The sequence below is a fragment of the Diplotaxodon limnothrissa genome, linkage group LG12 (genome assembly GCF_057381915.1).
Source record: "Diplotaxodon limnothrissa isolate DT_005_m linkage group LG12, D_limnothrissa_male_GT1.1, whole genome shotgun sequence".
NCBI lineage: Eukaryota > Metazoa > Chordata > Actinopteri > Cichliformes > Cichlidae > Diplotaxodon > Diplotaxodon limnothrissa.
In genome coordinates this window covers 2,463,725-2,484,948 of record NC_140607.1, presented here as the reverse complement: position 1 = coordinate 2,484,948, position 21,224 = coordinate 2,463,725, and the positions used below count along the sequence as shown (strand labels likewise).

The following is a 21,224-nucleotide window of genomic DNA, read 5'->3' as shown; positions in this document are numbered from 1 at the left end:
AAGCAGCGCTACGGGAGGAAACTAGAGTCACAACTCCAACAGAGTGACTCTAGGAGCCTGTGGCAGGGACTAAGGACAATAACGGACTATAAAGCACCAACAACCGGTATGACGAACGCGGCCGTGACTCTGGCAGACGAGCTGAACACTTTCTATGCTCGCTTCGAGGGTGCAGCTAAGGACTCCAACAATGCTAGTGTTAGCGGCGCTAACGGCTGCAGACAGGAAGATACTGCCAGCACCGGAAACGTGCTCGTCATCTCCGAGCATGAAGTAAGGAGAGCCTTCAAGAGAGTGAACACCAGGAAAGCAGCAGGACCAGACGGCATCCCAGGTCGTATCCTAAGAGACTGCGCATACCAGCTAGCTCCTGTGTTCACTGAGATATTCAACATCTCTTTATCTCAGTCGGTGATCCCCACATGCTTCAAAGAGTCCATCATTGTTCCTGTCCCGAAGAAACCCCACCCTGCTTCTCTCAATGACTATCGCCCTGTAGCCCTCACCTCAGTAGTGATGAAGTGCTTTGAACGCCTGGTCAGAGACTTCATCATTTCTTCACTACCAGACACACTGGACCCACTACAGTTCGCTTACCGTCCAAATCGTTCCACAGACGATGCCATCTCTCATCTCCTCCACACATCACTCACTCACTTGGACACTAGAAGGGGGAATTATGTTAAAATGCTCTTCATAGACTACAGCTCTGCATTTAACACCATAATTCCCTCCACACTCACCACCAAGCTGGAGCATCTGGGACTCAGCTCATCTATGTGTCTGTGGATCTCCAACTTCCTAACTGGCAGACCACAGGCAGTAAGGATGGGCGGACATGTCTCAGCCTCCACCACTCTCAGCACTGGAGCCCCCCAGGGGTGTGTTCTGAGCCCCCTGCTGTACTCTTTGTACACATATGACTGTGTGGCCACTACCAGCTCCACCACCATCATCAAGTTTGCTGACGACACCGTCGTGGTGGGCCTGATCTCTGATAACAACGAGACGGCCTACCTGAAGGAGATTAGGAATCTGGAGAACTGGTGCCAGAGGAACAACCTCCTTCTAAACGTCAGTAAGACAAAGGAGCTGATAGTGGACTTCAGCACTAAGCAGGAGAGGAACTACCGGACCCCCGTCATCAACGAGTGCCCAGTGGAGAGAGTGGACAGCTTCAAATACCTCGGAGTTCACATCACGCAGGACCTGTCATGGTCCTGTCACATCAACACCGTGGTGAAAAAGGCCCGACAGCGTCTCTACCACCTCAGACGCTTGAGAGACTTCCAACTGCCCTCCAAGGTGCTCAGGAACTTTTACTCCTGCACCATAGAGAGCATCCTGACGGGAAACATCTTAACCTGGTTCGGGAACAGCACCATGCAGGACAGACGAGCTCTACAGAGGGTTGTGCGGTCAGCTGAGCGCACCATCCGCTCCGAGCTCCCTGACCTGCACTCAATCTACAGCAGGCGGTGCTGGACCAAGGCCAGGAAGATGGTGAAGGACCTCAGCCATCCCAACAACAGACTGTTCTCTCTGTTGAGGTCAGGAAAGCGATTCCGCTCCCTGAAGACCAACACAGAGAGACTGAGGAGGAGCTTCTTCCTGCAGGCGATACGGTCTCTCAATCACACCACCACACAGTACTGACCCACACATATGGTTCTTACACACACACACTGGACATTCTGGACATCGTTTTCACTTCATTACTTAAATCACGCTGCTGTTATTGTGTATATGCTGCTGTTATTGTGTATATATTTATTTATATTTCTTCATACATTCTTATATAGTTCTATATTGTGTATTTTGTTGTACAGTTATTTTATTTTCAACTTTAATTTATATATTTTATCTTATTCTCCCCCAGTTAAATTTACCCTTCATTCTAATTTGTGTTGTACAGTTATTTCATTTTTAACCTTAATTTATATTTTATTCCTTCCTAGTTAAATTTACCCTTTTTAATTTTTCATATTTATTTCCTATCTTATTCATAGCCTTTTCCTTTTTTGTTTTCTTTAGGTCACGAGCAGTTGTCCAAGCATTTCACTACATATCGTACTGTGTATGACTGTGTACGTGACAAATAAAATTTGAATTTGAATTTGAATGTTAACTAACATCATCCATTAAATGGGTGCAGGGTAGAGCTGGGCGATAGAACGATAACGATACGTATTGCGAAATAACTTTTTCTCAATAGAAAAGTTAAATATTGCGATAGACCTCATCTCTCTTGTCCTCTTAAAAAAAAGAAGAAGAAGAAGAACAGCCAATCCAAATTAACTAGCGCAGAGCCGAACCAATCACAGCCGGAGCGTCATGTCACGTGACTTGTTACGTACAGCACAAGTGCCAAGCCGCACATGTGTATTTGGGAAGCAGCCAGACGCCGTGCCGCCCGGGTAATGGAGGAAATGAGTGTGCCGACTAGAGAAAAATCCACCGAGAGCGTGACCGAAGGTTACCGAAGAGAAAACAGATGACGGCTCAAACGCCGGAGAGATTGTCAAACGGAAGAGCCATAGAAGCTCCGTAGTGTGAAGGTATTTCGGCTATTTCAAGTCTGACAAAAAACAGAGTAGCGCGCACTGTAAAGCAGGTCTGGAAATACAATAAAGCGGTGCAGCTCAGTCTCTGACTGGAAGCGCTAATTCGTCATTCGGCTTTTGTCAGACTAACGTAACTGTTAAAACTGTTTGAAAAGCTCAGCTATACAACAAGGAGAGATCGAGAATTTCCTTTTAGTTCTCAGTTTATTTGATATTGACAAAAGTTAGTCAGTTTTGTCTGTTCTTCTGTAAAACAAACTAAGATTTATTTTTAGAATTAATATTTTGTTTCTAAGTGGAATTTAGTCTGTTTCGTTTGTTCTATTTTGAAACTTAAACGCTTTAGCAGCTGCCTTTTGTGTAGTTTGCAATATTTGCCTTTATCTATCTGAAAAAGTCTCATGTTCCTTAAGTACATCTACCCTGTTGAACTTATTATGGGAAATAAATATTTAAATCAAAACAAGCTGCTGATTATTTCACATTTTACTTGTGAGCAACGGCACATTTAAATCTTACAAATATAGTTATTTGGCTTATATCGTGATAGATATCGTTATCGCCTGAAATGAAAAAAACATATCGTGATATGAAAAAATCTTGTATCGCCCAGCTCTAGTGCAGGGTCATTTTGTCATAGACTTCGTGTAACACCAGTCCTATTAAGAACGAAGGCGCTGCCTGCCAGCCAATCTGCAGGTTTAGAGTATTCTCTGAGTTGTGATACAACCTTCTAATGTTTGTTTGTATGCTGTGTTTTAAAAATGAGTTGAGGGAACAGTTTTTAGGTTTTCTTTTTTTTGTCTGTTTGTTCTGCTGGTACCAGTGGCTGTGATGACAAAGGGCTACAGCCATTACCAACAAGTCAGAAGGAGGCTGCTGCTCGGTAGGTTAATGCTGCCTGCTGAGCGTGAAGATTAACCTGTAGATCTTATTAATGTAAGACTCGTGTCTAATGCAGATAACTAATGTCTAATGCACCGCACACAGGTGGGACTCTGTGGCGGGAAAGCCAACAATGGTGACAGACATGTTTCCTGAGACTGACTGCATGAAGGCTTCTAGAGCTTGTTGATGTATCTTTATGTCCTGTACTCACCATCTGAATCCTTCTAACTATAAAATAGTGCAGTTAAAGTTAAACCCTCAGTATTTCTTAACTGAAGTCATTCAGGCATTTTTAAATGAAACTATTATTGTTATACGCTGCCTCGAACACAGTTTCACATCCTGTCTTTAAATAAACAGTTTGCCAGAATCAGCCTGCATTTAAGCAAAAGAATCAACCGACTTTGGAATAACGACAAAATGAGCTGGTAGTGATTTAATAAAGTTTCTACTTCATCCTGGGAAGGTTCACCTGGTGAGTCTGAACATTAGACCCACCTGTGCGCTAGACAAAAATCACACACTGAAGAACATGACTTTTGAACCTGTTGTGTGTGTGTGTGGCTAAATCAGCAGAAGAATCCCACACACACACACACACACACACACACACACACACACACACACACACACACACACTCTTGGGGAAACCTGATACTGTGGCTGTTGTAAATGGTTGACCCAGTCATGCCTTCCTGATTAGAAGGCTCAGTGTTTTGACAACAAACAGACCACAGTAACATAATCTTTATTATTCAAATGAGCGGGATTAAACTTTTGTGCGTGTATAATTTGAAGGGGCAGCTCATCAGAAAGAGATATGTGACTGAGGTGAGAGCTAAGCCTCCCAGAGAGGGGAGGGGCCTGGATAAGCAGGCTGCCGGGCTCATGTACTAAAAGTAATTAGAAGGAGGCAGAGGGGGGTGGGGGTGTGTGGCATAAAGCCTCTCCCAGGATGGTGAATAGAGGACTTCTAAAGCCCAGAGACAGATTACCATTTAAATGGTGTGAGGTTTAAGTTTTCTGCCTGCTGAAGACTGCAGGGGCAGCTATACTGTACGAGACAATGGGCCGTCACACGGCGAGCCCATCCTGGGATTAGAATTGAACTCTTCTGCTGATTAACTCTCTACGGTACACAGGTTAAGTCGAGTCTGAGAGGAAGCCCAGCAGTTAGAGAAGCATCGCCTGGCGCTGCCTCGTTTGATCATTTTCTTAAGAGCAATGTAAGTGAAACATGATTAATGCAATGCTAATGTTTTATTCGATTCAGTTTTTGAGCTTATGTTCCTGAGTATAAAATGATAAAAACAAATGATAATCTTCATCATTGTCCTTAATATTACCGATTCAGATCTGACCTTTAAAACTTTATTTTGAGCATTTTTACGTTTCCAAACCATTAAAAATGAAAAATGTTCAAACACACTGTATAACTGGCTCCACACATCATTTGCTTTCATACATCCATCCCATCCATCCATCTTCATCCGCTTTATCCGAGGCCGGGTCGCAGGGGCAGCAGCCTAAGCAACGAGGCCCAGACCTCCCTCTCCCCAGCCACCTCCTCCAGCTTATCCAGGGGAACACCAAGGCGTTCCCAGGCCAGCCGAGAGATATAATCTGTCCAGCGTGTCCTGGGTCTGCCCCGGGGCCTCCTCCCGGTGGGACATGCCTGGAACACCTCACCCAGGAGGCGCCCAGGGGGCATCCTTGTCAGAAGCCCGAACCACCTCAGCTGGCTCCTTTCGATGTGGAGCAGCAGCTGCTCTACTCTGAGCCCCTCCCGGATGGCCGAACTTCTCACCCTATCTCTAAGGGAGAGGCCAGCCACCCTTCGGAGGAAGCTCATTTCTGCCGCTTGTATCCACGATCTCATTCTTTCGGTCACTACCCACAGCTTGTGGCCATAGGTGAGGGTAGGGACGTAGATCGACCAGTAAATTGAGAGCTTCTCTTTTACACTCAGCTCCCTCTTCACCACGACGGACCGGTGCAGCGTCCGCATTACTGCAGCTGCAGCCCCAATCCGTCTGTCGATCTCTGGCTCCCTTCTCCCATCACTCGCGAACAAGACCCCGAGATACTTGAACTCCTCCACTTGGGGCAGGAACTCATCCCCGACCCGGAGTGGGCACTCCACCCTTTTCCGGCTGAGAACCATGGCCTCAGATTTGGAGGTGCTGATCCTCATTCCCGCTGCTTCACACTCGGCCGCAAACCGTTCCAGTGCGAGCTGGAGGCCCTCACCCGATGAAGCCAACAGAACCACATCATCCGCAAAAATCAGAGATGAGATTCTGAGGCCACCAAAGCGAAAGCCCTCCGCCACTTGGCTGCGCCTAGAAATCCTGTCCATAAAAATTATGAACAGAACCGGAGACAAAGGGCAGCCCTGGCGGAGCCCATCACCCACCGGGAACGAGTCCGACTTATTGCCGGCAATGCGAACCAAGCTCTTACAACGGTTGTATAGGGATCGAATGGGCCGTAGCAATGGGCCAAACACCCCATACTCCCACAACACCTCCCACAGGACACCCCGAGGGACACGGTCGAATGCCTTCTCCAAGTCCACAAAACACATGTAGACTGGTTGGGCAAACTCCCATGCGCCCTCAAGTATCCTCGAGAGGATAAAGAGCTGGTCCAGTGTTCCGCGACCAGGACGAAAACCGCATTGTTCCTCCTGTATCCGAGGTTCGACTAGCAGACGAACTCTCCATTCCAGCACCCTGGCATAGACTTTCCCAGGGAGGCTGAGGAGTGTGATCCCCCTGTAGTTGGAACACACCCTCTGGTCCCTCTTCTTAAAGATGGGGACCACCACCCCGGTCTGCCAGTCCACAGGTACTGCCCCTGATCTCCACGCAACATTGCAGAGGCGTGTCAACCAGGACAGCCCAACAACGTCCAGAGCCTTCAGGAACTCGGGGCGGACCTCATCAACACCAGGGGCTCTGCCACCAAGGAGTTGTTTAACTGCCTCAGTGACCTCGCCCCTGGAAATTGGCGGGTCATTCCCCTCATCCCCAGACTCTGCTTCCTCCTCGGAAGACGTGTCAGTGGGATTAAGGAGGTCCTCGAAGTATTCCTTCGACCGCCTAACAATTTTCTCAGTCGAAGTCAGCAGTGCTCCGCCAGCACTATACACAGTGCAGGTAGAGCACCGCTTTCCCCTCCTGAGGCGCCTGACGGTTTGCAAGAATCTCTTCGAGGCAGTCCGAAAGTCTTTTTCCATGGCCTCTCCGAACTCCTCCCACACCCGAGTTTTTGCTTCAGCCACTGCCCGAGCCGCATTCCGCTTGGCCTGTCGATACCTGTCGGCTGCCTCCGGAGTCCCACAGGCTAACCAAGCCCGATAGGACTCCTTCTTCAGCCTGGTGGCTCCCTTCACCTCTGGTGTCCACCATTTGGTTCGGGGATTACCACCTTGCGGCCGCAGCTCAATGCAGCAGCTTCGGCAATGGAGACGCTGAACATGGTCCATTCGGACTCAATGTCCCCAGTCTCCCTTGGAATGCTGTTGAAGCTCTGCCAGAGGTGTGTGTTGAAGATCTCGCGGACTGGGGCCTCTGCTAGACGTTCCCAGCACACCCTCACTACGCGTTTAGGTGCACCAGGTCTGTCCAGCGTCCTCCCCCGCCACCTGATCCAACTCACCACCAGGTGGTGATCATTTGACAGCTCAGCCCCTCTCTTTACCCGAGTGTCCAGAACATATGGTCGCAAGTCTGGTGATACGATTACAAAATCGATCATCGACCTACGGCCTAGAGCGTCCTGGTGCCACGTGCACTTATGGACACTCTTATGTTCGAACAGGGTGTTCGTTATGGCCAAACTGTGATTAGCACAGAAGTCCAATAACAAATAGAGATGGCACGATACCACTTTTTTATGTCCGATACCGATACCGATATCATAAATTTGGATATCTGCCGATACCGATATGAATCCGATATAGTGTTTTTTAATCAACAAAACTGTTTTTTTTTTAAATATCTTGCTGAATTTTGTATAAGTTCATACTCAAGTTTAAAACAACAACTACACTAAAGCTATTCTGTTATACCTGTATACAAAAAAAATATTTCATAGTTCAGCAATACTGATCAATCTAATAAACTTAAACCTACACCATCCTCCCTATTCTGGTATTTTAAAGAGTACTTAGCGTAAATATTAAGCAACCTAACTAATAGGGTTCCAACTCCCAGCAACAACAAAAATAAATAAATAAAAAATAGGGAACCACCCCTCACGCTCCACCTCATGATGCTTAATCGACGTAATCAACCTTAATTTGATGCAGTGTGAAAAAAAATGCACAGAAATCAATTATTTTTCAAGAAATATTAAATAGATTCAACATCTTTCTTCAGCAAAATTGCAGACTGCACAGATGGTACCTTCCCAAAGGAAAAAGTACTATAGCTTACTAGGGTATATATATATTACCGTAGACTTAATAGTTACTACATACAGTAATGGACTTCTATTCCTTTTACATCAAATTAAAACTTTGGGTGTAAGATTCGGATAATTATTTATTAAAAGCTAGACATTTTAAATGAGAATAAAGAAAAGTGTGTCTTTGTGCCCCTTTTCCCTGTTCATGCCCTATCGGCCCCCCTGGCTAAACTTTGCTAGATCCGCCCCTGCACAGTTACAGCCGTCAGCTACGTAGAAAAAGATCCTTGAGTAGAAAGAAATATTAAATAAATTCTAACAACAGCTTATCAAGCTTAAACGTGCTGCTGTTGTTCAGCCGCTGGTTTCCTCTTTCTGGTGCAAAGTGGGCCAAAAGCAAACAAGAGAGACGGACTCGCGACAGAAAAGCCGATCAGCTGATCGTTAAGCAGTTTCATGATTGAAGTAGCAGCCGGAGAGCGAGAGGCAGTCGCTCCATATATCGCTTGTTAAGCTTAACGCAGGAATGCTTTACAAACATTCAGAGATGGACTTACACACTTGCTTTACTTCTCTCGGGATAACTTTGTCGGAGATGAAATGCCGGGTTGCTAGCGAAGCTCCACATGCTATCCAGACCACCGACAGGTCCCGCATGCCACAGCCGCTCTATCACGTGATGCATACTGCTCCGACGTGCTAACGTTCTGAGGTGAGTTACGGCGTGTTGCAAGTTTTGTGAGGTGCTTTCGTGGTATTTAATGGATCGGATTACATTTTTTATTTTTCTCCGATATCCGATCCAGTAATTTAGGTCAGTATCGGACCGATACCGATACGTAATATCGGATCGGTCCATCTCTAATAACAAAGCACCGCTCGGGTTCAGATAAGGGAGGCCATTCCTCCCAATCATGCCCCTCCAGGTCTCGCTGTCGTTACCCACGTGAGCATTGAAGTCTCCCAGCAGGATAACAGAGTCTCCAGGTGGAGCACCTTCCAGCACCCCCCCAGGGACTCGAAGAAGGCTGGATACTCCGAACTGCCACTCGGCGCATAAGCGCAGATTACAGTCAGGACCCGTTCCCCGACCCTAAGGCGCAGGGAACAAACCCTCTCATCCACCGGGAAAAACCCCAACGTACCGGCAGCAAGCCGAGGGGATATTAGAATACCCACCCCAGCCTGCCGCCTCTCACCAGGGGCAACTCCAGACTGAGACAGAGTCCAGCCCCTCTCCAGGAGACTGGTTCCAGAGCCCAAGCCATGCGTAGAGGTGAGCCCGACTATATCTAGCCGGTACCTCTCAACCTCACGCACTAACTCAGGCTCCTTCCCCACCAGAGAGGTGACATTCCATGTCCCAATTGCCAGTCTTGGCAGCCGGGGATCAGTCCACCAGGGCCTCCGCTCCTGGCCGCCACCCGGCACACAATGCACGCGACCCCTATGGCGCCTCCTGCGGGTGGTGGGCCTGCGGGAGGATGGGCCCATGTCTCCTCTTCGGGCTGTGCCTGGCCGGGCCCCATGGACTAAGGCCCGGCCACCAGACGCTCGACCTCGGGCACCCTCCCCGGGCCTGGCTCCAGGGCGGGGCCCCGGTAACCCTATCCCAGGCAGGGTAAACTGTTCACTGTTTGTTTGTTTTACTACTATAGTTTTGCTGTACTTTTAGTTGCTTTTGCAGACTAACACATTTGGATCCTCTGGATCTGATTGGTTGAAAAGTTTTGAAATGGGAAGCTATGATATGATCATAACTGACCTCAAAGATAAAGAGGAAGAAACAGCACAGAAACAGAAACACTGGCTCTGAAATATTAACATTAACAAACAATAATCCTGTTATAGGCTTTACATGAAAAGTCCTGCAATTCAGGTTCATAACAGACACTGTGACCTTTCACTGACGTTCAACATATTAAAGCATTAACACATAAGTGCCAGTGAACCTGAATGAACTGCAAAATGTTCATACTTTCAGATAATCAGTGCAAAAACAGAATAAAACAACTTTTAACTGCTAATTCATTAAAACTTGATAATCTTCAAAAAACTGATTATAATTTTTTTTTCTTTTCCTAACAGCTCAAATCAAAACGTCTACTATTACTCCAAGTGAATGTAGCCGCTCCTCAGTTTCATTAACTCTCTTTATGGGGAGACGAGCACAGTGACTGGGTGAGCTGCTGAGTGTTACTGGATGGAGCACTGGTTTATAAAGAGGTTCATTTAAAGCAGTCAGGCACAAACTGGCTGTTAAGTAAGTGGATGTTCAAGAGTGATGCACCAAACGTACATGTGCTGTGACACAGGGCGGATCTTTTCACTTCAGTTCTATGTTGTCAGCAGCAGTGCACCTGTTGCAAGGTGACAAGCTAACACAATATGGACACACTCAGAGCAAACATGCTGTCCTAACATCTCCTTACTCTTAATCTCAAACAGTCTTACTCATTATTATAAGTGCAAAAAAATCGAGTGCGTACATAAAATGAACACTGGATTCATTAAACGTGCGTACCTGCCTATCCTGTTTGTATCACCATGACGATGTTAGCAGATCAGGATCTAAACAAAGGGCTTTACATTACTTCTGTAAGGAAACATGGTGTGGAGGGCGGAAACATGGAGGCAGGAAAGCAGCAGAAAATGTGACAGAAGTAACCAAAACACTGCTGTCCGAGTCGGAAGCCCACAGCGTTCCAAAGTGTTTCCAGGACAGTGAGCACAGTGTGAGCCGGGAACACAAACTCACTGCAACCAACCATTCTCCCAGGTACTACCAGGAAGTTAAGACTCGGATGAATATCGATGACGGATAGTTTATGATAACAAAATACTAGCAAATATACAAATTAAAGGGTAAAAGCTTACACTAAAGGTGTCTAACATAAGGCACGGGGGCCAGAACCAGCACAACAAAGACTCCCATGTGGCCAGGGCTGCGCGATATGACCATAATGTCATATCGCGATATGACATTTCTTATCCCGATAACATATACATCACAAAATAGTTTCTTTTCTGTAAATGCAGTGAATCTCAGGCAACTCGACTTGTGTGACGTGTTTTCAGCTGGGCGTCGATTGTAAGTGCCATTTATAGTTACCTCATGTTTTTATCTGAGGTGATTTGTTTGATGCATATTCAGAAATTTGATGTTTGAGAATAGTGTCGATCACAAACAATAGCATAGTATGAAACAATAGATGTCTACATATCGTCATCTGACACATATCATTATATCGAACAGCGCTACATGTGGCCAGCTGGAAGTGTTTGAAAATGTCACGAAAGTTTGAACTTTGAATGGTGCTGCAAAACCTGGACAATATCCAGGTTTTGCAGCTTTTCCTATTTAGAAAAGTCTAAACTCATCTCCACCAAATTAGTGAGGAAATATATAAATGACAGGAAAGTTCATGTTTTTCCTATTTAGAATACAAATATTTTCTTTGAATTTACAAAAACCAGATTTTTATTTATTTATTTTTATATATACATATATATATATATAAATAAATTAATTCTTGGCTAAATCTATTTGTTAGTTTTTTGGTGTGATGTTACACATAAAACGATGACTCTAGTCTCTCACAGTGAACTTATTCTGCTGCTCGGTATCGACACACACAAAAAACAAGTGTGTGTTCCACACTGAAACTTGGATTACTGAACGACTATATGAAATCTTACTACGATGTTTGAAGCGTCTGCATAGAAAAACTGAATAAACTTTGCTGAGATGACTCAGGTGTGAAGTGATGGGCGGTTCAGGCAAACTTCAGTCTGAATAGAAAGAGCTTCACAGCTGATGAGCGCCGCAGAGCGACACCTTCGTGAAGAATAAAGACCCAACGAACTGTTGTTCTTCTAACAGCAGCAGCACAAATTCAGCCCAAAGAAAAAGAAAATAAATCCTTCTACTGTACTGTGGCGCCATAAAATGTGGCAGATCAAATACCTCACAGTGTAACGTATGTGTCGTCACCTCCTCGGCCAGCCATTTGTCAGCCCGAGCGCCCGTTAAGAGAACACATTGAAACCACATATTTCACTGGCCACCCCACGTGAAACACCCAACTTCCTTCACTGAGCTAAGAACACAATAGCTATTAGCTGCCTTCATTCAGGCTTATTTGCCAAATCTCTCACCCTCTTTCAAGTGCATGGCCGCCATATAAAACAGAGCGATTCACACCTTCACACACTTGATCTCGCATGTCACATCATATGGCTCCTCCTCCTTCTGCCAGCAGATGACTGAAGTTAAATATTCATGACTTTCTAAATATAATAGTTGACCCTGACATTTCTGACATGCGACTGAACTCTTCCCTCATGGCTCAGGTCTCAACTGAAAGCGAAAACAGACATAAAAGCAACAGGTACTGAAAAAAATCCGCCTTTCAAAGTAAAAGCATGTAAAACCAAAAATGCCTGTAAGTGCATGCACATAACAGTAAAACTGACGTCTTCTATCATAAAGCTCGCTCACATTACCAACCAAATGTGTTCAGTGTTTCTTTATAGACGCAAAAAAAAAAAGTTTCTTACAGTTTCCGATTGCTTTCCAGGAAAAAAAACATTCAAGTAAAAATAAGAAAAAAGAAAAAGATAAACTAAAAAGATAATATCGTGCCACGTGTTTTATTAGAAGATAGAGTGAAGGACAAACAAAATGTTTTTGAATGTCTGAGGACCATTTTTGAACTTTATTAGGGATTTCATATCTTTTGACTGTGACAAGGAATTTTTCAGCAAGCAAAATGTTACTTTGGTTGATGAATTTTCATTTATGTGGATTATCCATGTTCAGCTCAAGAGAAACTGATGTTAGCTTTTTTATCTTGGTGGCTCGCTGTCTGTTTATTTGGTTTTTATTTAGGGCTGCCACGATTAGTCGACTAGTCACGATTACGTCAACTATCAAAATCGTCGACGACTGATTTAATAGTCGAAGCTTCGTTTGAAGCTTTGTAAGATCCCAAAAGACGCAGGAATAAGTAGCAGGATTTAAGAGTGTAATAACGGACTGAAACAGAAGATGGCAGCACTGCATGTACAAGGATGTCAGCTGCCGTTAAACCCCGAAGAAGAAGCAGCAGTGTCCGGTATCGTAGCGGTGTCCAAATTCAGGAACTGCATCCTCCTGTGCCTACTTTTGTAGGCCGATTACGTTACAGCAACACGACGAAGACTGTCCACATTCGAAGACTCCGACAAATGCGGCCGACAAATGCGTCCTTTATTTCCCCAGATTTGAAGGATGGGTTGCTTTGTGGCCCAACCTATCCCAGAATTCATAGCGTGGCCCAGCTCAGTTTCCAACAATGGCGGCAGCTAGTTAGTTTTAATATTACTCGTATTATTCTTTCTGGGTCACAAAATAAACATTTAACATATTTTCAGGCGAGAATGTAGCTGTGTAAACCTCAAATATCTGCTCAGTTTATCAGGACACCACATAGTTTCAAAAGCGCTCCGACGTTTTCGGAGACGTCTGTTACCCACTAGCTCGATAGCGAGCCGGGGGCTAGGCTAACTAGCGCCGTGAGAACACCGGACTCCCGGCAAATCGTTTTCAAACCCACCGCCGTCTTTCGCTACTCAGGTTAAACATGATATATGAGTCACTTAGATAACTTAAAATGTTATTGTTTGGCTTTTTTAGTATTTTATTTGTTCCTGAGTAAATCGGTTTGGCTGAGATTAAAGTTATAGTTTTTACACAGCTGAATAAATGTCAAGCAGACAGCTGATTATCAGAAGTGTGAGATGCTCCAGAATTTACTCCGGTGTCCTGTTATATTTTAGATAGCAAGGAGTTCATTAAACTTCACCGAAACAATCTGCAAATGTCATTAAAATTTAATAAACTATCATCTTGTCTCTATTTTTAGTTAGCACATACCTTAAACACTTAAAGCTGTAAGCTAATGATAGTTATATGAGAGCAGATGCTGCTGGTGCAATAAGCTGTAGTTTTACGTCCAATGGATGATGATCTGACTAGTCGACTATCACAATAATGGTTTGTGGCAGCCCTAGTTTTAGTCCAGATCTACTAAAAATTCTTAACAAGAGCGTTTCAGAAAATCAGACAGTGCTTAGATAATCTGACCTCAGCTTTTAATCTCGTTCTGATAAACAATCAAACTAAAAGTGCTTTTGTCCTGTAGGAATATTTTCATAGTTCTCAGAAGTCATTTTAAGATTTTGGGTAAAGGTGTAGGTGCTCTACGGAGGAATGATATAAGTGTGAAGTGACAGCGATTCAACAAGTGTGTCCACGAGCCGCAGATGGGCCAAAGTCATTTATAACGGGTGGATGGACTTTTTAACTTTATGATTTATTTAGCACGACTAAATTGAAAACCTACAATAATAAGCTGACAAAAAGTGTATACACGTGTTTGTGAAAATGTGCTTTTTTATCTTTTGCTTATAATGCAACACGATCCTACTGTTAAGTGCTCCTGGTGCATGTTAAGAGACTGGGCCAGCAGAGGGAGGGGCAGGGAAAAGCTGTGGCTTGCGGTTGCAGTGTGGGAAACGCAGTGTGTAGAACGTACTTTTGAGATTGACACTAATGCTGGCACGCTAGCAAACATCACGCTGGACTTTAACTCCAAGAGAAGCTGCCATCATCTCCACACATGTACACAACGACAGCTTGATAACCGTTTTGTGTTCGAGGCTTGATTAGACAAACCGTTGTGGAGAAAAGTGACACAGCAGAGACGTATTGGTGTAACAGTGAGGTTTTGCATGAGATTAAAGCCTTCTGCAGTTGAAGTGCAATATTTCTCATCCTCTCAAAGGCTCTTTTCAGAAATGTTCAGGTTATCACAAGGTCATAAAAGGCGAGGTGACGATAAATTTCCCCCCGAGGTGACGATAAGGAGTCATAAAAGCACTGCTTCATCTTGAACTCCACCCTCTCTCTTCTTGGTTACAAGAACCCCCAATGCTCTGTGTCAAACACAGTCACCCCCAACCCCCCAGGGCTCATTAAAGGCTGCATTGTTTCCCAGGGGTCAGCCTGGGTTTCATTCCAAACTTTAACGCAAACCAGGAGATGCAAGTCAAACATTGTAGCCCTGTTCAGTGTTAAACAAGCATCACCTGCATCTCCTCACTGCTCCCCGTGAGTTCCAGGAAACGTCCACTGTAATAAATATAAAGAGTCTGAGCGAATGAGCTGAATGTGCACGAACGGGGCTTTTTCAGTAAGAATGGTGGATTCCTGCAGGAAGGTCCCCAGGTTTGACCCTCTTTGAGCTGCATCATGCTGGGAACAGAGATGTATCGTGGCCAAATCTCCCTTTTGTCCACATCCCACAGACACAAAGGCTGATATATAGTGTAAAGCAGCCTTTTGAGAGGCTGACAGAGCAGTGCCTGCCAATGAAGGGTTTTCTCTTCAGGTTTTTGTCTCAGGCTTTCCATCACAATCATGCCCAGCTGAGACAGGGATCGGGGGTTGCAGGAATCTGCTGTACTTTTCCGCCGCCCTCCCTCTCTCCCGTCCCTCAGCCTCTCATTTTCCTCTTCGTATCTCTTTTTCTTCTCGAGCTTATCTCTCCTACCTGGGGCTCGAAGGAGGGGAGGATGTGTCCCGCGACTATGACAGGAATGTACATGACCACATTCACAGAGGTTAAAGGCATGCCAAGACCCTTTGGGACTCTGATCTGACATTCCTGGCGGCCGACACTGTGATGCTAATCTTGAAAGCGATGTGCATGCAGTTGCAGATTGAGCTCATCAGCGAGAACAATACTGACCTGTTGACATTGCTGTCTTGATAATATACACCCACACTCAGAGGTTACGTCATTAGCATTGAGTAATACCACACCAAAGTTAGGCTCCATATTAATGTAATGCTAATGTCAGGAGCATGTAATGCCACTCTGTTACATTCTGTGGGGAAGAGACCACAGGAGTCTGACTCATTGTCTCGGCTTTGTTTTCATCTGAAAGAGATTTGAAATGTTTATTTGGCAAATGTTAATTCCACATAAGGTCTTGTGTCTCCGTGTAAAGTGTGCTGGTGTTATGTTTTTTAAAACATATATGCATGTTAGTAAAAGGCTGGCAATACTCTACTTAAGCTTACCAACTGAACTACTGATAAGCCTTCTATGGTTTAACGAGCTTTAAGAATTTAACTTAACAGAAAAATTGTTTTTAATTACATATTCACAAACAATCCTAACCCTGTAATATGGTGAATATTAAGAAAGTTTGACCTGTTTGAAAGATTCTAACAGAAAAACTGTAACACCAGGAATACAGACGTCTTATTTTATCTCTGTATTAATGAAACATCAGGTAAATATCAACAGTGTTTCACTATCAAGTCCTTTATTATGCAGCTGCTTAATGCTGCACAAAAACAACACTGACGGGCTGCTTTCTCACAGAAGGAGGAATCATTGGAAGTCTTACAAGCTCCCAGTTATTACAGTCATGAACCGCACAGAATAACCAGGAAACTCGTGTCCGACTGAATATTTCCCTCAGCCGCTCTTATTTTCTTTTTTTATGTAAAAGGAGCTGTGTGTTGAAAACAAACATTGTTATCTTTGTTGCCATTAAATGTGCGACCGATGTTCAAATGTTGCTGCTAAGTACATGGAAACATCCACCATGTGACCGCTGAGCCACGCAGACTGAGCCCAGCGTTTAGACGTGATGATGTTGATAACCTGGTGACCTGTTCTACATGTGAGTCCATAAACTGCTAAGACTTGTTATTTAAAAACACATTTATTCCTCGTGCTTTTCCCACTTCTTCCTATATTCCCTCATGTCTGGACAGTTTGTGCCATCTCAGGAATTTGCTAACACTTGTGATAATTTGATACATTTTTCTAAAAGGTTTTGTGGAAAAGTATCCAGAAATGCACCGGAGGAATGATTTGTTGGAGTCTCAGATGCACCTTGTTCCTCTCTCATTTGTGTTGCAGAGCATTGAAGCTCAGCTTGTTTGGCCCTGAGCTTCTTTTTTTTAATGACAGGTCTAACTTGCCAGTTCATGCTGATGCAAACCATGTGGGAAGTTTCACAGCCCATGCCCTGCGATACACAATTGCATAAAAGTGCTAAATCTGCTGTGTATTAAAATACGGGACCTCCTAAACACAGTAGGATGACCTCCCGCTCCCATATAACACAGAAAAGGGGCCAAAACATTGTAAATTTGCCTGCATTAAAAATCAGTTGCCAGTTTTGCCTCGTTTGAAGTAAACACATCGCTCTCTGTAAATAATCCCAGAGGCAAAAACTGCATTTGCAAATCATCAGATAAGTTTTATCCTGTTGGAGTGTGTGTCCGTGTTTGTCCTGGGGGAAGGGTGCAGGGGCAGTTGAAATAACACACCCTTGCAAAACAACAAGAAAGCAAAGATGCACAGCGTGATGGAGCTGGCGTTTGGCTTCACGTGGCCAGGGAGAGACGGCAGATATCTCACAGTGAAATTAGGGGAAAAGCAGTGGTTGCATTGAGAAGCGTCTTTAGCCGTGTTATAGATGAGCATTACAGAGTCACAGCAGTCCCTGACCTCCCCCCACTGTTACTATTGATCTTCACACAGCCTCTGCCCCCTTCATCCACATAAACAACCTCTTATGCTTGCTTTCTCCTTCATGATTAGTTTGGGCTTAATACAATCCTCCTCACACACAGAACTACTGCCAAACAGAAGGTGTTGGTGTTGAGGTGCAGCAGTGCTATTTAACCCTAATTCAGCTTGAGCACAAACCAACCAGGCTGAGGGGATTAAAGGAGGGGGAGGGGATCAGTACAGTAGCATGCTCCCTCCACATGCCAAACCAAAGTCCTTAAAGGAAAACATCGATCGAAGGGCCAGAAAGCGCTGTGTCTGTGGACCTCCGTCCAATTTGTCCCAAGCTGAGCTGAAACGTTATGTGACCGAAGCCCAAAAAGACACCCTCTCACGTGGGGCTGATATTAAGAGTGAGAAAGGACCCCATTCCAAATTCCTGTGATACAAGGAAGGGAAGGAGGAAGGGAGGAGCAGCGGTGGTGTGGTGGGCGGAATTAAAGTGTGGAAAGTGCCAAAAACCAGTTTGTTGTTTTTGACATTTCCTCTTGTCCCAGCACACAACACCATTTGCATAAAACAGCCAAAAGGAAGAAAAACATATCAAGTGAGCAGCACATATGGAGGTGCACCGTGCAGCTGCAGCTACGTCACAAGCAGCACATAAACAAAGTGCTGGAAGCCAGCGAGGCTCTGACAAGCTGGGCTTTCTCTGCTCATTAGCCCGGCCTGAAAATCATTAACTAATTACAGCATAAAGGCCTTATCCTGCCAACCTGCACACAAGCAGTACGCATCACACTGTTCATTCAGACTCGAAATATTAGACAGAAACCAACAGTGACGATCAACAGTGCTGCAGTTTGAGTTTCATTCATACATTTCAAATATATTCTCAGTTCCACTCAGATGTAGTTGCACTACTTGTACGTGGGACGCATTCAGGAAAGAAAGTGATCCTTGCTTACCTTCCCATGTATCCATTTCATGCTTCTCCCAGTCTGCCTGGACCCCATTCAAGCATGGACTCTGCTAAAGGAAAAAGCCACTGGGCCTGCTCTCCACATTGCTCTCGGTTTCTTTGCCCGGCTCCTCTGTTCTCTCCCCCACCAACCTCTTTCCTCGACAGCCTGCCCCTCTCTGACCGCAGAGAGATCAGCACTGGTCACTTTACTGCCTGGTCACATGACCGGCAAGAGTTCAAGCCCCCGGGGTCACCGCTTGGCTTGTGGTCCAATGACAGCCAGGGGTTATCTGAGTGGAAATGATAGTCCTATTTTCACTGGCGTTCAACAATGCTGCCCCCGCCCTTTCTTCCCAGCCCTCACACCCAAATTAGCCTCCCCTTTAACTCCCCTCTGGCACTTGGGAGGAGGACGTGCATGCCCTAGCATAAACACAGGTTCAAGCTGGCAAAACACAATGACATTAACTAACTGAAGCGCTCAGCGAAACAGGGGAAGCAGGTTAAAGATTCACACCTTGCTTGGTTACAAAGTGAGCACAGCAGGAAGCCAAACAGCAGCGCACGGAGACACTTTGTGCTCCTGCACGTTCCCACCTTCCACATGTTTTCATGCTGAAGCTGCCCGTCCGACCTCTAAACCTCACTAATGCTGCGTGGATTAGAGTAAGGATGGTAACCAGGAGCCAGGTTCTGCTTACTGATTTCACAACACGGTGGAAATATTTATTATCTGATTATGAGTCATTTAGCAGGGTCAGCAGGAGTTTAAACAAACACCCTGGTGAGAGCTGCAACATCCCAGCTCCATGTTGGCCTTCCTTACCATTAGAAGTCAACCAAACCATGTTAGCAGCACTGAAAACCAGTTAGATTAACTGGAGCTGTCCAAAGAGAAAGCACGGGCGACAGTAATCGATCATTTAAAATTTGTTTTTAGAATTTAATTCATTTGGGAAAAAGTAAAACATTTACAGATGTTTTTTCATTCTTGCATTTTCCTCTCCAAATCTTCTATAGATATCCTAATAATAGGACCACTGCTCTCATGAAGTATACGCCCAATATCACAGGAGCCCTAACGCATCCTTCCCTGTTATCAGCCCCAAAATCCACTGTGGGCTGAGCTCTTCTTCTCTGGATGACCTGCTGAAGTTCAAGCATCACAACGTGTTACTTAATTGTTGCTCTGAGTATTTCAGAATCTGCTGATCTGTGAACCAAAAAGGAGCATTTGCCTCGTGATGATTTATTTCTCTGCATATTTGTTGAACCTAAATGTTTCAGATCATCAAACAAATTGTAACGTTAGAAATAACCAGAGTAAAAACAAAATGCAGTTTTTATTTTAAGTTATTCTAAGGTGTGAAAAAGTAACTGTGACTGATGCAGCTGGAGGGTTTTCAGGCATGAACGGCCTGTAAAATTCATCGCAAAGCATCTCAGTCTGATTCAAGTCCAGACACTGATACGAGCGCTCCAAACGCTTCAGTTAGTCAGAGGTGAACGAGCGGAACTGACGCCCAAACTTCTCCCTTCAGAGAGCAGAATTCATGGTTCCATCAACTGAATCACTACACAGTTTGATAATGTGTAAGAATATCTGTGTGTTACAGTAACAGTGGTTGGGCAACAAACCCAAAATCTAACTGAATCTGTCAAGAAGAGAGAGAGAAAACCTAAAAGTGTGTCGTCTGCTGGATATCAAACATAGCTGTGCACCTGACCAGTATATTTGTCCATGCACGTTCGAGGATTAAAATTCTTCACCAGGGGACAAACGTAGAGAAAACCATCCTTAACCTGCAAATTTTACACGTGCAGATTTTTGCTGCAGATTTTGTGGAGCTGACAAGATAAAACCTTTGTTCTCATAGCAACCCTTTATTTACTTTTATAGTCCTGCTTAAGAGACATTTTCAAAGGTTACGCACAGGAAACACAGCAGCACACAGCGTCTCCTCGGCAGGAAGAAGAACTTTAATGCTAACAGACACAGGCTGTGTTGGTACACAATATTTTTACTCCAAGTGGAATCAGCTCGATACTGATGACAAATCAAACCTGCGCCGTGCAGTGGGGGAGGGATGTACCACGTGTCACCCTTGACCTTAGCAGTTATCCTCCCACAGCATAATGACCCCTGTTGCCTTTAACCTTGAAGTCAATGGGAGACAAAACAGCGCCGAGCGCCCTATCTGTGGTCACGGGGAGGGAGGCGCTACCTGGGATGGGCCTGGGAAACTGTGTGTGTGTGTGTGTGTGTGTGTGTGTGTGTGTGTGTGTGTGTGTGTGTGTGTGTGTGTGTGTGTGTGTACAGCTGATGATCATTCTTCTATAAAATCTCTTTTCTTAAACAGATAAATAATAATCAGCAAAAATGTGTTTTTAGATCTTATTTATTCATTTTTTATTTAACAGTTTCTGGTTTTTCTGCCCCTCAGAGGTCCAGACTGTCTTTGACACAGACCACACATATCTATGCTGCTTGGCACTGAACGTGCGCCACGCTCACATTTTTATTAAATATATAACTCAAATCACACCGAGTGGAACCGAGCACAGACTGACTGCACAGCCAAACGAACACAGACATGCAAAACATTAGAAGTGCCTGTATCACATGTGCATCTCTGACAGTTGTGTAGCTTTTGTGATGCATCCGTGATGCAGTTTCACTCTTTGCCTACTGAACACCTCACAGGCTCACTGCTGAGACACAAACGCAACATGTCTGTTGCTCATAGGGCAAATAGCAAACACGCCCCTGTCTCCCATGTCTGGATCTGAGTCGAGGTTAAAGTTGCGGTACATAAT

The 21,224-nt window shown here is 44.8% G+C and overlaps 1 protein-coding gene across 1 annotated transcript in view; it reads right to left on the bottom strand.

The window, feature by feature from the left end:
- nr6a1a (nuclear receptor subfamily 6, group A, member 1a) overlaps positions 1 to 18,534 on the bottom strand; it is a 32,641-nt gene extending 14,107 nt beyond the window's left edge. The window contains exon 1 of the mRNA XM_085367770.1: positions 18,412 to 18,534. Within this exon, the coding sequence (XP_085223896.1) occupies positions 18,412 to 18,427 (16 nt within the window). The 5' untranslated portion in view covers positions 18,428 to 18,534. The remainder of the gene's footprint in view (positions 1 to 18,411) is intronic.
- Between the last annotated feature and the right edge of the window lie 2,690 nt (positions 18,535 to 21,224).